This window comes from Engraulis encrasicolus, chromosome 13 (genome assembly GCF_034702125.1).
Source record: "Engraulis encrasicolus isolate BLACKSEA-1 chromosome 13, IST_EnEncr_1.0, whole genome shotgun sequence".
NCBI classification, from domain to species: Eukaryota; Metazoa; Chordata; class Actinopteri; order Clupeiformes; family Engraulidae; genus Engraulis; species Engraulis encrasicolus.
In genome coordinates this window covers 36815496-36835495 of record NC_085869.1, presented here as the reverse complement: position 1 = coordinate 36835495, position 20000 = coordinate 36815496, and the positions used below count along the sequence as shown (strand labels likewise).

At 46.1% G+C, this 20000-nt stretch overlaps 1 protein-coding gene across 1 annotated transcript in view; it reads right to left on the bottom strand.

Moving 5' to 3' along the window:
- lrp2a (low density lipoprotein receptor-related protein 2a) overlaps positions 1 to 20000 on the bottom strand; it is a 136859-nt gene that overhangs the window by 30377 nt on the left and 86482 nt on the right. The window contains exons 49-60 of the mRNA XM_063213850.1: positions 18143 to 18274; positions 13125 to 13326; positions 12295 to 12590; positions 11712 to 11994; positions 11338 to 11455; positions 10521 to 10786; positions 9884 to 10054; positions 7963 to 8186; positions 5910 to 6087; positions 4419 to 4615; positions 3669 to 3914; positions 2051 to 2179 (exon numbers count right to left, since the gene is read on the bottom strand). Of these exons, the coding sequence (XP_063069920.1) occupies positions 2051 to 2179; positions 3669 to 3914; positions 4419 to 4615; positions 5910 to 6087; positions 7963 to 8186; positions 9884 to 10054; positions 10521 to 10786; positions 11338 to 11455; positions 11712 to 11994; positions 12295 to 12590; positions 13125 to 13326; positions 18143 to 18274 (2442 nt within the window). The remainder of the gene's footprint in view (positions 1 to 2050; positions 2180 to 3668; positions 3915 to 4418; positions 4616 to 5909; positions 6088 to 7962; positions 8187 to 9883; positions 10055 to 10520; positions 10787 to 11337; positions 11456 to 11711; positions 11995 to 12294; positions 12591 to 13124; positions 13327 to 18142; positions 18275 to 20000) is intronic.

The window sequence follows — 20000 nt, the reverse complement described above, 5'->3', positions numbered from 1 at the left end:
ATTGTATGTATTGTGCTGGGGCCCTTTCAGATGACTTTGGTCCTGCACACACACACACACACACACACACACACACACACACACACACACACACACACACACACACACACACACACACACACACACACACACACACCTTTTCAGAGTTTGCTTTTCTTTCTTTCTTTCTCTGACCTTTCCGCTCTCTCTGCTTTTCTTTCACTCTCTCCCTGTCTCTGTGCTTTCACAGAGGGCAACTGCTTTTACAGTGTGCCCTGGCAGCAGTACTTTATGATATAAGAAAAGCGAGTGAGTGACCGAGTGAGTGAGTGAGCGAGCGAGTGAGTGAGCGAGTGAGTGAGTGAGTGAGCGAGCGAGTGAGTGAGCGAGTGAGTGAGTGAGGGAATGAGACTGAGAAGGCATTTGAGTGAGTGGGTGGGTGGTTGGTTGTGTGTGTGTGTGTGTGTGTGTGTGTGTGTGTGTGTGTGTGTGTGTGTGTGTGTGTGTGTGTGTGTGTGTGTGTGTGTGTGTGTGGAACGCACACAAATCAATGAATGAGTGAGTAAGAATGCCACTGAGTGTGAGAGAATGCATTTGTGAGGTGGTGAGTAAGTTCTCGAATGAGTAAATACGTAAGTCGGTGAATAAGAAAGAAAGCGAGTGAGCCGGTAAGTGAGTGAATCAGGGGTCCCTGTCGTCTTGCCACAGTTTAACAACGTGTGTAAGCATGTAAAGAGTGTATTACGGTATGTGTAAGATAGTGAGTTGGTGACTCAGTGAATAGTTAGTGTTAGTGAGTGAGGTCAAGGGAAAGTAACAGGAGAGAAAGTGAACGAGTTGGTGAGTATGTAAGCAGGGCCGGCGCTAGGCATAGGCACACCAGGCAGTCGCCCAGGGCACCAAATGTCTTGGGGGCGCCAGAAATACCCCACAGAGTTAGAATGTCAAACAAAAAGAAAAAAAACTCTACACTTAAACATGTTGATAATGATTATGCATGGACACTGTGCAGATGCGCGAATCTGAATTCGATCAGATGTTCGATCAGATGCATGGCGCTATGTTTACAGATGACAATTTCTAAATTCACAAAAAGTGAAGGGGGTGCTCGCCAAGGGCACCAAGTTGATTAAAACCGGCCCTGTATGTCAGCTGGCATGAATGACAGAACAAGAGAAAGAGGAAGAGTGGGTGAGTAAGCTAGCGTGGGAGTCTGTACACGGGAGAATGATGAGGCCTGTTCTCTTACTGTAGAGCAAGACAGTGAGTGAGTGCAGTGCTGCGTGTATGTGTAAGGTGATTTGGTGAGTAAGTTAGCGAGTGATGCTAAATAGAAGTAAGGAATTGCGTGAGATAGTGAGTAAAGCTAAGCAGGCCGTGCCCTCCTAGTGACGCAACAGCTTCAGCGTTGCTACCAGTCAGGTCAAGAGTCAATGCAAGTACTTTCTGAGTTCCCACAAATATGGGAACTCCTCCTACTTTGTTGGGAAGCAAACAATCATTAGCAAACCAAGGGATGCCATTTGGGAAATGCTGTTTGGGAAATGTTAATTGTTATGCTCTTGGTCAGATCAACACTCGAAGAGATTTGAAATTCGATGATAATTAGGCTAGAGTAAAGCGGCATTCAGACTGGTCTTCTCCAATGACCGATCCCATTGTCTTGCATGGCTGGATTCGACATGCGTTGTGGGGAACATCAGCTCTGTTGCCTCTGCTGAAAAAGCTTCGATTTTTTTCCCACTTTGACCGTTCTGTTCGCCAATTAGGCTGCATGTACCGGTACAAGAAAGACAGACACGTCTTCTGTCAATCGGCAACGGAGGGTGGCAGTCTGAATGAACAATTAGTGTGTACAAAGAGCGCTAAACCCCTCCACATATGGACTTGCAATGCATGCCCAGGGGCACCCAAGTTCGATTCCAGCCAAGGTCATTTCCCAACCCTACCCCATCTCTCTCTCCCACCAGCTTCCTGTCATCTTAACCACACTATCAGAAATAAAGTTGGGGTAAAAAAGCCACAACAAATATCTTTAAAAATGAACGTATAAAGAGGTTTGTCATCTTACCGCAGTTCTGCTCATCACTGTTGTCCCTGCAGTCGTTGTGTCCGTTGCAGAGGGACCAGAGAGGGACGCACCGGTAGTTGGTCCTGCAGCTGAACTCCGTATGGTTGTCACAGCGGTAGGCAGGTCCCACTACAGACACACACCATATCGATGCATTGAAAACCTTGATTCGGGAATTCTTGGAAGTACTCTGAGGGCCTTTATTTTGAATTCCGGGAGGTACATTGAGGGCCTTAATTTTGAATTCTCTGAAGCAAATTGAGGGCCTTTATTTTTAATTCTGAGAAGTACATTGAGAGTCTTTATTTTGAATTCTGGGAAGTACATTGAGGGCCTTCATTTTGAATGCTGGGAATTACATCGAGGGCCTTTATTTTGAATTCTGGGAAGTACATTGGGAGCCTTTATTTTGAATTCTGGGAAGTACATTGAAGTTGTCCTCTTTTACAATGTGGCTGAGATACAATGAATTCATTTAAAAAACACTATACTATGATAATATCCACATCATACAACAGAGTAAGCACAGAAAGCATAAAGGACATTACATGTATAAATATGTATATGAAGTAACAAAAAAAGATTTGTATTAAAACATTTCTAGACCAACTCAAAGGGGTATACTACAGACAATTCAATATACAACCACTCAAGCAAGTAGAAGGTTGAACAGAGAATCTCTGGTCTGTTCTCAGAGAACACTGCAAGGAAGAAAAGTGTACAACCGACCTACTTTCGATCGTAGAATCACTTATCTATAGGGCAGTGTTTGTAATCCAAGGAGTTTTTGGCAGTGTAGGTCGGAGAGAAATAGGTTAGAGATAGTGGGAGAGAGTGGGGTCAATAGACACATGGATATCCACTCTGAAGGGGGGTTTATCCTACAAATGTTGACTCTCTGGAGGGGCAACATACTAGCAATTACACGGCTATCTACTATTGTCCAGTATCTACAACAACAAACCATTTATTTATTTTGAGGTGTTTTATTCCTTTTTTCCTAATCTTTATTCCCAGGATAAGAAACAAGGTGGCATTCTCTGTGTTTCTGCTGCTCCTTCACAGTAACGTCTCTTACACACATAACTCTTATACAACCGAGACCCAGTAGCTCCTAAAGTGATCCAAATATCAGGGTTGGGGGAACCAACCAGTTTATGTACTTAATGGTAAAAGGTGGTACCACACCAGTCAGGTGGTAGCCTAACCTAAATTATGAAGGGGTTGTTGAATCCCACTATTTCCAGGTACCTGTGAGGGTGCCCTGTATTGAGGGCAGTTGTATTGTGAGTGAGCTGAGGGGTGCACTGAGAAGCTGGTTCAGGAGTAAACCGGCCAAATGCTGGTGATATAGCAGTTTGGCTGATAGAAAAGACCAACATACTAGACCAGCGTACTTTGACACATTACTGAGTGTGTGTTTGGTAAGTAAGATTAACATCTACACGTGCTAGTCATTTTGGCTGGTGGTGAAAAAAGTTCATTTAGGGACCTGAATTTAATGTAACATAACGTAACGTAGTGTAATGTAATGCAATGTAATGCAATGTGATGTTATGCAACGTAATGTACCGGTAATGTAAAGTCACGTAATGTAAAGTAATGCAATGTTACTCACTGCACTCCTCCAGTGGTTCGTCTGAGTTGTCTCCACAGTCGTCTTCCACGTCACACTTCCATGTTTGCGGGATGCAGCGGCCGTTGCGGCACTTGAACTGGCCGGGGCGGCAAGTGCGGCTGGCGCAGTGGGCCGGGGACTCGTCAGAGCCGTCACCGCAGTCGTTCTCGCCGTCACACTGCCACGACTCAGGGATGCAGCGCTTGTTCAGGCACTGCCACTGATGGGCCTCGCACTCATGAGTGGCTGGAGAGAGAGAGAGAGAGAGAGAGAGAGAGAGAGAGAGAGAGAGAGCGAGACAGAGGACATAGAAATCAGTAGGACAGAGGTAGTCAAAGAGAGAGTGTATGAGAGAAAAAAGTAGCAGCGTAAGTGACAGATAAAGTAGGGGTGTTAAGAGTGAGAGAAAAAGAAAGACAGAGGGAGAGATTTTTTTAAGTGCAATCCAAGAAATCTCTTTGCTACTGAATAATGAGGTGAGTAATGTTTTACAATACTCTACAGGTCAGAGATCATAGCTGCTCTATTGCTTTCCAAAACGTTGATCTAAGAAGTTTCAGGCACCCAAAAAAGTCTGTGACTGACTGACTCACCCCTCTGCACTGGGTCACTCATCCCACACCACAAAAACACTCCCACCACACCACACAGCACAGTCACTCATACCACAACACATCACACCACACCACCCCACACCACTCCACCTCACCCCACATCCCACACCCCACACGACACAGCACAAAAACTCACCACACAGCACGGGGTCTTCGTCGGAGCCGTCGGGGCAGTCCGGGTGTGCGTTGCAGAGGAAGTGTGGGCTGGTGCAGTTGCCGTCGCTGCACTGGAACTGGCCCAGGCGGCAGTGGCGGAGTGGGCACGTGGAGGGCTCATCTGACCCGTCACGGCAGTCCGCCTGCCCGTCACACTTCCACCAGATGGGGATGCAGCTGAAATCAGATAGATCAAGCCAGATAATTAATGGTGATTTAAGTTATTTCATTACTTCGGGGTGATTAGTTTGGTTAGTTACTGGAACCTACACACCCACCAGCAGGGCTTGACATTGACTTTTTTGTTTAACGGTCAACATGGCTAGTGGCTTTACGGCCTTTCTACTAGCCACACTTTTGGTCACAGTTATATTTTTTTTACCATGATAGCCTATGTTTAAGCCATGAAGAAACACTACAGGAAGAAGAAAAGCACAGCATTTAAATCGTTTCTGACATACAAGTAAATCAGACAAATACAAACCAAGTGTGATGCACAAACAACATGTACTGTATCAAACAATGGGACATGTGTTATGACCAAGAGTAAGCTACCTGCCAAACTGGCAAAGGACACTGATATTATTACTACCCAGTCCACAGCCAAGTTTTACCAGCATTTGGCTGGTTGGCAGGTGTCAATGTCAAGCCCTGCCCACCAGGTATCAAGGGGTCAGGCGTAATACCTTCTTTGGAAACTATTATTACATTGTTATCAAAGATGGTGTATACACAGAAACTCTCAAGTAGTTCATGATGATGGGTGGCTGTGGGAAGGGGGGGGGTGAAGCTCAATAGGAATGCCATTGTACTTCGCTGTACTGTAGCAGCACTGAAACAAGCTCGAATCAACCAGAAACCAATAGTCAAGTTGTCACTACAGTGGATGCTGTTCCATCACAGTAGCACAGTTGACTACTTGGAGACGTAATCACAGTCACACAACAACAGGGAGGCATTCCAAGTACCTAGATCTTGTGACTCGGTAACCTTGCCAAGATTAGTGATCTGGAGTCACCTGGCACAAAGCTAACAGTAGCTTAAGTGTTACCCAAGTGACCATAGGCGCACAACTGCATAACGTCCAAGGACTTTCAGGGAACAAAATTCCCTTTTTAGAATCTTAGTGGGTGCCAGAAGGAAGCGTCCAAGTGATTCCTTATGTCCCTGTTTGGTCTGTTTACCTGAGTTGGAGTTGAAAGTTCAGAAAGAGGTTTGGCACTGCCCTTACAAACTCAAGAGCTAATTGCTGGATATGTGCGGTGTGTGAGTGAGAGTGAGGGCACTGTATGTGAGACCTGATCGGACGGAAATGTGTGTGACAGATCGGACGGAAGAGAGAGAGAGACACAGAGAGGGAGAGAGAGAGAGAAACACACACACATGCACACACGTACACACGCACGCACACAAACACACACTGTAGTATTGTGATCTGACTGTGTAGTGTGAGCTGTGTGTACAGTCTCACCGTTCGTTGTCGGCACAGCGGTACTGTGTGCTGCTGCACATGGGGAGGCATCTGGAGGTGCCCCCCTGGTTGACGGTGAGGAAGTGGTCGGGACACTCGCAGGTGTGGCCGCTGCCCCCCGCCCGCAGCAGGCACAGGTGAGAGCAGCCGCCATTGTTGGCACCACACGTGTTGGTCACTGCAGCAGGGGTCGGGTCGGGAAGACAAGGGAACACAGTGTTGTTGTGAGAAAGAATGCATGGTATGATGCAATTAAAATACAGTAGCTTGCATGCTCTAGTGTCCTCTGATGAACAACTGGGCAAGTTGAAGGTTAGAAAAAAAGGATTTTAAGTGTGCTGACTCCTCACTCTAAAATTAGCGTCAGCTTTTTCCTGCACCTTTTCCTGGGATGTGCACAATCTTCACCTTCAACTGGAGGAAGAATCCAAACCCTCCTCAATTACCCAATGACTTACTAACACCTCCCTAATGGCCTCCTGTCTGCCAACAGACATCCTGACAAACAAAGTCTTCCAGGAGCCGTGAGATATACGTCTGCGGTGTCCAAACAGAGTCAGGGTGCCAAATAAAAGGAGGAGGAAGACATTAGAGAGATAGAGATCTGGGAGGGGGGGGGGAGTGTGCTGTCTGTTACCACAACCTTAGGAGATGTGGCAACGCGGTGAGAGGGTACTGAGAGTGGGGTGTGTGGGGGTTTGGAGGTGGTGATTAGAAAGAGTTCACTGACCAAGTTATGGAACTCGAGAGGGAGAGTACGTAGATGGATGTGAGTGTTGGTCGACATTAGTCAATGATGCAATATGTGGTAACATTGCTGGATGCTGAGATGAAAAATAATCAAATGAAGTGTAACTTAGTATTCACTGAGGTTTCCATTCAACAAATGTTATGATAAGACCAGTTGATCAGTTGATCAGTTGTCTACTGTATTTTGATATGCAAATCATGGAAGAGCAGCTTCTGAAGTGTCCTTAATACCGCAGCCATGATTTCTATGGTGTGTATTGCACTTGTTCTCACTGATATTTGCATTTTATGTATATTGCATGTTGTGCAGCTGTACAGCTGTTTAGGTGTTTACCAATGTACACGTGGCAGATGTACGTACCAAACCACTATTTTGACACTATTTCAAATATATTTACACATTGCCACTACTTTAAACATGCTGGAAAATGGTTTGTACCAATTAGGACCAATCTTTACATGTTACACAAAATGTATGCCACACCTTTTTGGTTGCATGCTCGTACTTTTGCATACTGTGCTGTTCTAATGCGTGCTTTTGCATACCCCGTACATGTGTGTGGGTCAGTGATGTTTCAGCAGTAGCACACACCAGGACGCCGCAATGACAGCGAGTGCAACTATTGCATGGATTTCTGTTTGTTTGTTTGCTTTTAGTGAACTATCTAAGAAGCATATTCACTGTAGCATATCAACCACCAATTACTAATTGATTTGATGGGTAATAGATGCCGTTGCGCTAACTGACATCTGAGCCCCCAAAAAATGTCTTTGATGTGTATTGATGGAATCTGAATATTGCCCCCAATTCTCAAATATAACATTTCAGTGTCCATGTTCTGTTTTATCCATGATTCAACAACTCTCTCTTAGCTTGTAAGCGGCAATGAAGCAGCATTTGCCAGTAGGCCTCTATAGGGATTACTAGCGTTGATTGCTATTGGATAAGACTACCACTGTATGTGACATCATTCAATGTGACATCACTTCCAGTAAGGGGTCTTTAAACTCAGAGACTGGCTTTGTTCTACCTCTTCCTCCCTCCCTGCTGTTAATACCTCAATGAGGGGTGAAGGGGCCTGTGAATAGCCCTATGCGACCTAATCTCTCTCTCTCTCTCTCTCTCTCTCTCTCTCTCTCTCTCTCTCTCTCTCTCTCTCTCTCTCTCTCTCTCTCTCTTCCTCCCTCAACCCATTAAACCTTGCATTTCTGAATTCAAACTACTATACTGGATCAGGAGTATTCAATATGAATTAGTAGTAAACCCAACAACTCTCAATATGTGAAGGGTTGAAGGAGTTACCAATGGGTTGCCTGTAGGGGTGGCAGACGTGGATGTCGAAGGGCCTGTGCGTGGTGTTGACCAGCATCACCCGGTCGCTGCCGTCGTACTTGTTGCCCTTCTCCACGGTGCGCGTGTTCCAGTCGGTCCAGTAGACATTGTCCTCGAACACGCTCAGGGCAAACGGGTGGGACAGCGTGCCATCGTAAACTGCGTGGCGGTGGCGGCCGTCCAGGTCTGAGTACCTGTAGGGGAGAGCCAGGAACATAAGTACTGAATAGAGGAGATACCGTGGGTTCTATTCTGAAGTCAAGCAACGGCAGGGATGACCCTTTATTTCAGAAAGCTATTTAAATTGTTTAAATGACCAATGAGCATTGTTAATTGACTTGACTGTTAGAATTCGTTTAGAATTCTTTTGATTGACAGTTAAACGCAACCACATCCTATCAGTGCTGGTTCTCAGCGTTGCTATGGAACGAATGCGAACATTTAGGGGGGAAGAGTCCTTGCAGATCAATCGCGGATACTTCAAAAGCGTTGAATGGAATACAATAGAAGAACGCTGTCCAAAACGTCAGTGGGCAGGAATAAATACTGCCCTATGAGTTTGATGGGGTGGGTGACAGTTGCTTGACTTAAAACATGTCTAGCCACTCAAATCCAACTTCATTCAAATTGCTAACTTGGCAATAACAAGTCCTCTCAGAGTAACGAAGAATTTCAAACTTCTTATTTTAGAACAGAGGCAGTATTGTTTCATGTCATTAAAATAGTACTTTCAATAATACTTATAATTTCACATATAGTACAACTGCTATCATATCGAGGAGGACCCTCTCAAAAATGAGATGTTCATCTCTAGTGGCTATCCTCTAATAAAGAATTTGAATACTATTAACAATTACTCCTTGTACTGTATCCCTGCTAAATGGTTGAACCTTTATTGAATAATGGGTTTTCCTTGACAGCTCAAAGTGATTTAAAATCAGAGCCAATCAAATAATTGTTTTTGTAAACATCAACACATTCCAACATGTGTATGAGGAACATGCGTAAGGGAGATTAGGATCTGAATGAGAGGAGACAGTGTTACGGTAATGTCTAAGTCATGTATAGTACAGATGGTACACATGTATTATCCTGCGTAATCCCTCCAAGTGGAAGACACAAAGAGGCGGTAGAGGGTTATGAAGTTCATGGAGGGACAAGGAGTTGTAAGTTGTAAGCAACTTCAGAGTAAAAAAAAACCCACAAAAAAACAAGCAGTGTTAATTCAACACTTAGAGAGTCAAATTAACATCTTTTAGAGTGTATTTTGCCTCAGGGTACTCTAATCTCCACTTCACTCGACTCCACTTCTCCACTCTAATCTCTAAGTGCTGGAATAACAATGCTTGTTTTACTGTGTGGCCATTGAACTCTATAAGTCAAAACTTTCATCTCCAAAATGAAGTTGCTTGTATTGCAACGTTACCACCATGGCCTGGATGAGTGAGAATTTTCACACGCGACTGGGCAACTAGAGACAATTTGAGCGTCTTTTGTAGTTGGACCTCAGTGAATATTACGCAAATGAGCTATGATGCAGCAGCAGCCATCACAGCCAACTGGAACATCGGATTGCTTGCTTTGTGCTTTTAACGGGCATACTCTGCAGCTTCTATCACTCGTGTCGCTGTTGCAGCACAGTCCAGAGATTCTCTGTTACTTAATCTTGTCGACACCGGTGTGTTCGCCTGGTTAAGAGTTCTTATTCGATGGCCCTACCATGGCACTAACGCTAGGACATTCGTCTGCTACGCAGCTGTCCCATGTTTGATTCCGGCCCGGATCCTAGGCTGGTCCTTTCCCATCTCTCTCTCCCCACTCACTTCCTGTCCAACTCTTCACTGCACTGCCATAATAAAGGCCAAAAATGGTTAAAAAAAAGAGTTCTTACTCGATGTAGTTGAGGTGAGCGTCAGACCAGTACAGATGGTCGTTGGTGTAGTCGATGGTGATGCCGTTGGGCCACTCCAGCTTGGTGGTGATGATGGCCGACTTGTTGTTGCCGTCCATTCCCACTCGGCCGATGAAGGCTCTCTCTCCCCAGTCTGTCCAGTACACGTACCTGACACACAAAACAGCAACACACATGATGAAGGCGCACTGCGTCGAAACTTTAGGCATGCTTGCACCACACTGAATTTACAGAAAAATGTATCCTGTGTGCCCCAGTTATCCCTGGCCCAGTCTGTCTGAAGTGGACCAACTTGTTTCCTACATATGAAATGTTTGTTTACAGCGAACTTAAACTGACCAATGATGAGGCAGCTACAGAGACATAGTCAGCGCCTTGAAGAGTAACTACTGTAAATATATTGAACATAATATTAACATATATATTTTTTAAACTATTGAGCAGAGATTACACCTTACACCAGTTGTTCGAAATGAAAACACTGTTTTCCGAATAACCCACAGGTAATGAATCAATCATCTCTGTACAGCTGGAAATGGAAACCAGGCATTTAAATGCGCTGCATGTAGTGAGGCCAGTTCTTCCATCCCTCATATCAAATCTACAGTTTCCTTACCCGTATTTGGGGTGCACCACAATAGCGCGGGGGTTGTCGAAGCAGTACGTGTTGTTGGTGTCCACGCAGTGGTCGGCGAGCTTCCTAGCGTAGCGTCCGTCCAGCTCGGACACCTTGAGGCAGTCCAGGAAGCTGTCCACCCAGTAGAGCTTCCTGCCCACCCAGTCCACCGCCAGGCCCTCCGCGTGCGGCTGCCCGTTCAGCACCGTCTCCCTGTTGCTGCCGTTGTAGAACATGCGCTCCACCACACGCCGGCTCACATCCACCTGCACCAGCAGGACGAGATGTAAAAGTGAAAGTGAAAAACTGAGAAACTCAAAGTCCCATTGTGACAGCAGTCCACAGCACACAAGTGAACACTGCACACTGCACACAACGAAATTGCATTTATGCCTCACCCGTGCAAGGGGGCAGCCCCCAATGGCGCCCGAAAGGGTACAGAACACTTTGAGTCCACAAACCATTTTCATCATAACCTTGACAAAATCTATCCAATCCGTATTAAATAACGTGATAGTAATGTTGTAGTTTGGGTTCATGGAGCTCACAATGGCTATTATATTTTCCCTAATTTTGCAGGACTCTCAGAGAAAAATACACTTTCAATTTTGCGCATTCAATCAATTCAATCAAATCAATTTTGTATTCATTTCTCAACCTCTTTTCCATATGGCCAATTAGAATTTCAAAAAATATTGGTGGAAATTAGATTTTCTTTTGCCTTATTATTTTTTAATCATATTTGTTTGATGCCATTTGATTGTTCTGTCCACGTAGCCTGTTTCTAAATCTGCCATCCACATACTACGGTACATACCCAGTAGATGCGTTTGTCGACGCGGTCGTAGTCCAGAGCCACGGCGCTAGTGAGCCCCTGCAGCACCAGAGAGTAGGCCAGGCCATCCGTGGAGAGGTTCCGCAGGTAGTAGCGGTTACTGAAGATTAGACAGCCTTTAGATTAGATTAGATAGCCTACACTGTCCCAAGAGGGAAATTTGTTTTCACCACCATCATGACTTGTTACAGCCAACATGAAGACATAAAGTATACAACCCAATACACAATACATATACATTGTACTCAAGGACATCATAAGGACATCAAGTGCCACACATGCACAGTCATACATACTGTACAGTCTGACACCAAGAGCACATACTGTCTCTCACATACACACACACACACACACACCTGAAGAGCAGGTAGGGTGCAATGCCGCTGTTCTGGCGACAGCTGCGACCGTCCGGTTCACGGAGGAAGCCCGGGGCGCACTTGCAGACGTACGAGCCCATGGTGTTCTCGCAGATCTGGCTGCAGACGCCCGGGGTCTCGCCGCACTCGTTCACGTCGTCGCAGGTGCGGCCGTCGGACATGAGGCGGTAGCCGGGGCGGCACGCGCACAGGAAGCCGGTGGGCGTGTCGGTGCAGTTGTGGTCGCAGCCATGGACGCTGGTGTCCAGACACTCGTTGACGCCTAATTATGGGAGAAATACACACACACACACGTACACACGTACACACACACACACACACACACACAGACGCATACACACAAGTGATTACTTTTTTATTCACCGGTGAGAACGAGCTGACACGGATTTTGAAAGTAGGCAGTGAAAGACCTGCTCAGCTTGCTTCAGCCGGCCGACTGGTTTTCGAGCTGAGTCAAGCTGTGTTGTACCCACTGTGACGGGTAGAAAACCAGCAGTGGAAAAGAGCCTATATACCTACGATTGGGTGTACATTAGCTTCACAGTGTATCTATGAGACTTACCGCAGCCCTTCTCGTCGCTGTTGTCCGAACAGTCGTCACTGCGGTCGCACACCTTCGCCATGGCGATGCAGTGTCCGTTCTCGCAGCGGTACTGTCCGGGCGGGCAGGTGGGCGCGGGGGTGTGGCACCTTTCCTCCAGTTCGTCCGACTCGTCGCCGCAGTCGTTGTCCCCATCGCAGACAAAGTCCTGCGCCACGCAGCGGCCGTTCTGGCAGGTGAACTGGTGCTGCTGGCAGGCCTGGTAGGTGCAGCCCTGCTCGTCACTGCCATCGCCACAGTCATTACGCCGGTCACACCTAATAATAATAATAATAATACATTTTATTTTGAGCGCCTTTCAAAATACCCAAGGACCTGACACAACACACACACACACACACACACACACACACACACACACACACACACACACACACACACACACACACACACACACACACACACACACACACACACACACACACACACACACACACACACAATAGACATCATATTGCTACGCATTACAGTAATCTAGAGTACAGGACAGTATTGCTTTATGAAAGGTGGGGGCACAGTCACCATGATGCTTCAAGCTCTGGCCATCTGATATATTTCAGCCTATGAATTTGTGTTGTTTATTAGTGGCTAACAAAGTCAGTCATTTTCTCCTGCAGAGCCTTTTGTATGTTATGAACTTATTGTCAGTGACAAAGTCTTAATGTTGTTTAAGGCACCCAGTAATGGCGTAGCAATGTTGTTATGGGATAGTTCAGTCTTTTCAGCAAAGAGGCTACTATTTACCCATAGTGATGATATATTTCTAAACGGACTGGCTGCTTGCGCTCTACCTGTAGGCGCCACGTATGCAGAGGCCATTGGCGCAGGTGAACTCGTTGGCTCCGCAGGACCTGCGTGTGCAGTTCTGGTGCTCGTCCAGCGCATCGGCACAGTCAGCGTCGCCGTCACACACCCAGTCACGCGGGATACACTTCCTCTGAGGAGGCTGGTTGTTGGCACAGGTGAACTCCGATGAGGAGCACGTACGATTGGCTGAAGAAGAGAAAAATACGTTTTAAAAAAATAAAAAATTAACCAAGTGAAATTAATCAAGCATCTACCCGACTTCTCAGCACCTCTCAGTCACTTCTGTCTGGAAGTGAGGGACACAAAATCAAAATGAAACAAATACTCATTACGGAAAAATCCTGTTCTTTACCCTTCTCTGATTTGATTGTCAAAAATAAAAGAGGGTCATGAAAAAAAATCAATAACCAAATCACTCATCAATTCAACTTTTCTTTTCATTTCTATATTAAAACTCAATTGTCCACTCATCTAGACCCCCACCCCACCCTTTAAAAAACAAAACAAAACAAAAACAAAATTCTGCATCAGAAGTCATCAATCACTCCCCAAACCCTTCCTTTTCATTTCTCTACCACAACACAACTGACTTCATAATAGGACGGCATAACAATCACTGTCACCCAGCCAATCAGCAACTAGATCCATTTCCCCCAATGGGATTCCTTGAGCCTTGAGTAAGGGGAACAATGGAGGGCATTCCTGAGGGGCCGTGTGTGTCAATGCGGCATGGTGGCAGGCGGGAGGCAGGAGGGGATTCTCCTTTTGTGCGTGCCCGGGCTCTGGCGGGGGTCAGCCGCGTGCTGCCTCCCTGCCTGCCTCCCTTTCTTATTGTTGAGGAGGGTTGACTTGACTGGCTGGCTGGCTGGCTGGATGACTGGCTGCCTGGCCAGGGTTGCCAGATGAGACTGATGATTTCCAGCCCAAAAAATGCTCAAAACCTGCCTGGAAGTATTAAGTGCCGCCCAATTTGAACTAAATTCTATTGATTTCTATGACCAAAAATGTGCAGAAAAACCCACCCAAATGCCATTTTTTTTGACCCGACGACCATCCTAATCAGCCCCATTGGGCAGGAAACCGCCCAATCTGGCAACACTGGGCCAAGCTTGGCCGGCTGGCTGGCTGGCTGGCTGAGCGGCCCGCTGCCCAGGCCGGGGACGTGAGAGCCCTGATCCCAGCCTGAGACCCCCACAAAGCGGCGAGTGAGGCGGCCAAAATTAGGAATGCAGGGCTCGTGACGAACAAAATAGGAGGCCACCTCCCACCCACGACCCACAACCACCACCATCCAACACCCTTACTATATACCACCACCACACACCAGCACCACCCATCAGCCTTACTATTCAACACCACCACACACCATTAACAACCCCACCACCATCCACCACCCAACAGCCTTACTATTCAACACCACCACACACCATTAACAACCTCACCACCATCCACCACCCAACAGCCTTACGAAAGCGAAAGCCCAACTGGGAAACTCGTCATTTTGACACAGCACTCCACAGCACATAAGTGTTCTCTGCACACTGCACACAACGAAATTGCATTTATACCTCACCCGTGCAAGAGGGCAGGCCCTTATGACGCCCGAAAGGGAGCAGTGCGGCGGGACTGTACAATACCACCACCACCACATACCATTAAACCCACCACCCCCACCATCGCCACCCAACAGTCAACACCCAAAGGCTTCGCTAGTGGACAGTCAGACAAGAGATCCTCCAGTCTGCTACATGTGGGGCCCATGACAAAAAAGAGGCGCCCATGACCACCATGACACACCATTACCATCACTCCATCCACCTCACCCTTACGACCACTACACTGTAAAAACATTGCAAGCCAGTTAAACGTAAAAAAGGTAAGTTGCCCCACTGCCTTAATTTTGTAAATCAACTCAACTCGAGGCTTAACTCAACTCGGGGCTTTCTCAAGTTGATTTAACTTACAAACGTGAGGCAGCAGGGCAACTTCCTTTTTTAACCTCTTAAGACACAGCATTATAAATTAGCTGTTACCAGAATGGCAATGACCAAGTCGTAATGTATTACTAAAGGCCCCGTGCACTGTCATAGTAGTGTAGTACTATAGTAGTTAACTTTCAAGGCCTATTACAGCGTGCCACAGAAGGTACGTTAAGGGGCTACGTTTAACTGGTTGCAATGTTTTACAGTGTACTGCCATCCCTAAGCACCCTCAGTAGTGGACCGTCACACAAGACATCCCCCAGCCTGCCTGCTCTGTTACATGGACTGTCCAATCCATCACAGTGAGGACAGGAAGGAGAGAGAAAGAAAGTGGGAAAAAACAGAGGTAGAGGTAGAGGGGTGGAGAGATTAAGAGACAGATGCAAAGAGGAGGTAAGGAGAGAGGGGAGTGCCATGATAGAGGAGATAAGACAAGTCAACGAAGATAAGTTAGTGAGAGAGTGCATGTGCAAGAAATAAACAGAGAAAGACATAGAGAGAGAGAGAGAGAGAGAGAGAGAGAGGGAGAGAGAGAGAGAGAGAGAGAGAGAGAGAGAGAGAGAGAGAGAGAGAGAGAGAGAGAGAGCAGGACAGAAGAACAACAGGAGAGAAGAAGAGACAAGTAGAAGGAGTGAAAGAAATGGAGAGCGTAAGCAAGATAATGAGGTAGATGTATTTTGGACGCCAGATGGAAATTAGCCTCTGTGCTGCAATCTGGCACATCTACATGTATGTATGTATATATGGGTGAAATACACTTTTTGGTCTCAGATGTCAGGCGAAGTAATGCCATTTAATGCCAATAAATTAATTAGTAATTGGGGGTTGATATGCTGCAATGAATGTGCTTCTTAAATAGCCCACTAAAAACAGACAAACAAACAAAAAATCCATACAATAGTGGCTCTGGCTGTCGTTGCGCCACCCTGGCATATGCTACTGCTGAAACGTCACTGACCCCTATGTTTATTAATGTGCAATGTCATGAAAAATAAAAGTAAAGTCAAAGTATAGTGAAGTAAACAAGGAGTTCGAACCCTCCCCTGTCCGCGTCTCCCCACCAGTGTTAATTTCGTCAACCACGACGATGACGAAAATATTTCGTCAACGCCCCTTTTTCCCTTGACGATGACGAGACGATGAAGCACTAAAAATTGCCTCAAGCAACTCAAAATATGACGAAAATAAAAAAATATTTTCGTCAAGGAGACTAAGACGAGACGAAATTTACAAGCCATGGACGAATGGACATTAAAAAATAGGATTATTTATAATTAATTTGTAATTTGTAATTGTAATATAGGCCTAAGTGTCTTGAACTTCATAGGTGATTGCGCGCTCACGCTGTGTTGCCTGGCTTGTCTCTGCTGGCAACCAGTGCATGGCGCGGCTCAGTCAGTAGTTCTGTAGCCTAGTAGTTCAGTGAGTCCATTTAAGTTGAGTTTAGGTCCTAAAACATTCCCAGAGAAAGAGAAAAAATAACCGACGTTGAGTGAAGTGTTAATTTTGAAACATGTTCAACAGCCCTCTTGTCCATGACGGAGACATGTGTTTCTGCAGTAGGTAATGACAGTCGCGCCAATCCTCCTCTGACACTGTCATTCTAAACCTCCTCGAGCTTACACTATACTCCTTTTCACTTAGGCTGTCTTAGCCCGGCGTTCGTTTTCTGTTCTTTTTTTGTAATGTTTGCTATATTTGTTGTTTAACCATATGAGTAGGCAGTTCGCAAGCAAATCATGAAGGTTGGATTTGTGAATTTATCAGTCACCGAGGGAGCGCGCGCCAGCAGGGGGAAAGTTGGCCTGTCTAAGTAGACTAGGAGTAGGCTAGTAAACAGAGGCACGGCTACTGTAGCCTAGTTTTGAAAAGAATCAATGGATGGGCGATCGCTAAGGAGTTTTAAACTGTTGAGATTTGAAACTTGTTCTCGTCGAGAGCAACGCTAAAAGACCCAAGGAAGTCGACAGCATTTCCATGCGTCTCTGCAGCGTCTTCCTAAGTTCCAAAAAATCTTTTCAGGTCATGCTTATCGACACCCCCGACAAACAAAACAGCATTAGTGTTTAAATATTTGTATGTGCGTGTCCTTTCTATCGTCCAGTCTGCATACCCCTGCCTAACTATTTTTCCTCGGACTTTTGCAGGGCATACGAAGTGTGCTCGCGCAATCTATTTAAGCCTATTCCACGCATGCCGCACGAGTCATTATCGTTCTCTGCTCGCATTGCCAATTGAAAACAAAAACCGCTAACTTGCATAGTCTAACATCAGCAGTATTTTATCTGACTCGTGGTCATCGGGAAGCCACTATCAGGGAGACTTATTGAACTTCATGCAGACTTGGGATGACTGGTCTTCCCACTGCCGGCAATCTGCAGGCTTTAAGTCACGCGGTCAGGTTAAGAAGAGCATGTAGCTTCCTCCGTGATCAAACTCAAAATCAAATATAATATGCAGCAGCTTCTAATGCACGAGAGAGAGAGAGAGAGAGAGAGAGAGAGAGAGAGAGAGAGAGAGAGAGAGAGAGAGAGAGAAGCCTGCACCTGGAAGTGTGTGTGTGTGTGTGTGTGTGTGTGTGTGATGCTCTTTTGCTCTATGATGTTGAAATGACTGATTTGGGTTTTGGTGGAAAATTACCAAGTAACAAGGTGAATATTTGCTGCAATAGGCTATATTAGTAATACTTTGTGAAATAAAAATAGCCATTGTAGGTTATTTATTTTACACCACAATATTGACTAAAATGACTAAAATTTGAAATGATGACTAAAATTTGACTATGACTAAAATTGATTTTCGTCATTTTGACTAAGACTAAGACTAAATTGGGAAGGCAATGACTAAAATATGACTAAGACTAAAATTGATTTTCGTCATTGTGACTAAGACTAAGACTAAATAAAAAAAAGCTGACGAAATTAACACTGCTCCCCACTCGATTCCTGTCGCCTCTCTAAATGTCCTGTCACAAATAAAGGTACACCCCCCCCCCCCCATTTAAAAAAAGGAGTTCTCACCGCAGTTGTGCCTCTGGTCCTCGTCACTCATGTCCCCACAGTCGTTGTCCCCGTCACAGATCCAGGAGGAAGCGATGCAGCGCCCGTCGTCACAGCGGAACTGGTCCGAGTTACACGTCCGCACCGTAGTGGCTGACAGGAGAACAATGCCCAAAGAGAAAACATTAAAGACTTTTCACCTGTTAAAACACTTAAAACCTGATGATGCCATTGATTCGTTTGAATCCAACTCTAGCTTCAGAAACACAAGGGGCTTCAACAGCCAAAAGAAGCGGACACAACAAGTTGAACCACAGTGTATCTGCAATACTAATCACAAACAAATGCAAAACCGGCCTCCAGTCAAATTCAGTGGTTTTAACGTATGTAAAACGAAGTACGCCAGGAGGGAAATAAATGGAACAGGCTATTTCTGTTATTTTAAATGCAGAGCAGGTGAAGGTGTTAGAGCAGGTGTTGTTGAGCACAATAAGAAAATAATTTATTTTACTACAGAGCCAGTCTGTAGTCTGTCTGCAGACATTACTGTAATATTGATGCTTATAGGACATGGTGACACTTAATAAATAAACAACTGTGGACACACCGCTGTTGACAACTGTGAGGTTGGTGTGTGTGTGTGGGGTGGGGGGGTGTGAGAGTGTTTGTGTATGTGAAGTGTGTGTGCATGTCTGTATGCTGGGGTTGGGGGGCGGACATGAGCAGTCTTGGGTCAGTAGAGGGAGGGGTTTGGGGGAGTGGGGAGGGTGGCTTGGCCGGCCGGGGGGAGGGAGGGGGTAGGGTGGACAACGGGAGTCAGCTGGGGGGGGCAAGGGGAGTCAGCAGGCAGGAATGTGGCAGGCCGGCGATGGCAACCCGCTCACCGACCGGCACTGAACTACTGATAAAGCAGCTCCCCAACACAACACTACATCAGCTGCAGAAGCAATAGCAGGCCAGTGTAACAGCCGGCTAAGCAGGAGTGCATTCTTACACGCATCCATATCCCATTTCCCCAACACAACACGGCATCAGCTGCAGCAGCAGGCAAGCAGACTAAAGCTCTGCGGGCCACATGAAATGGCTCAGTGGACTGCATGTGGCACCCGGACCCGAGTTTACCCACGACTGATCTAAGGTGCGATTAGGAGGGGGAAATGGAAGAGACTGTCCCTCCCTTCTGGTTTTGTTATCCCCACATCTTCTACTGTACATGATTTTAATCTTGTTTTAACTCCAATTGCGTAAAATCTTAATTAATTTTAAAATCTGTTTTTTTTGTGTGTGACAAAATCGCAACGTGCACCCAATCCATCTCCACCCCCAGCGGTGACGCTGACATTTCACTAACTACTAAGCCCCTCACTACGCATGGAGGAATGCGGTACCAGCTTCACCGGCGGAGGAGACTGAAGACTGATGCAGCCCTCAAGATAACCCTAATCCGCCCGCTATCTCCCAGGCATGGGAGACCGAGGGCCGGCCGAATTAGTTATCTAAATAGGTAGCCGGCCTGCTACACGGCCAAAGTATTTTCAACAAATTGGAGGATTACGTCAATACAGTACATTGAGTGTACATTTCCTTATGTTTTAGGGCTTTTTTGTGTCTTTATTGTTGATAGGTCAGTCAAGAGTATGACAGGAAGAGAGTGGGAGAGAGAGATGGGGCAGGGCTGGGAAATGACCCAGGCTGCACTGAAACCTGTGTCCCTCCCCATGGGCATGCAAGCCCTTATGCGGGGGGCTTGGTGGGCTGACCCACAGTGCCCCCTCACAGATTGTAAATTTAACCTTATCGTTTAAGTTTTTGGGAGGTGGTGGCTCTCTTCAATGGCTGTCTGCCTAAATGCCTGACTTTATTGACTGCCTGTCTGTTT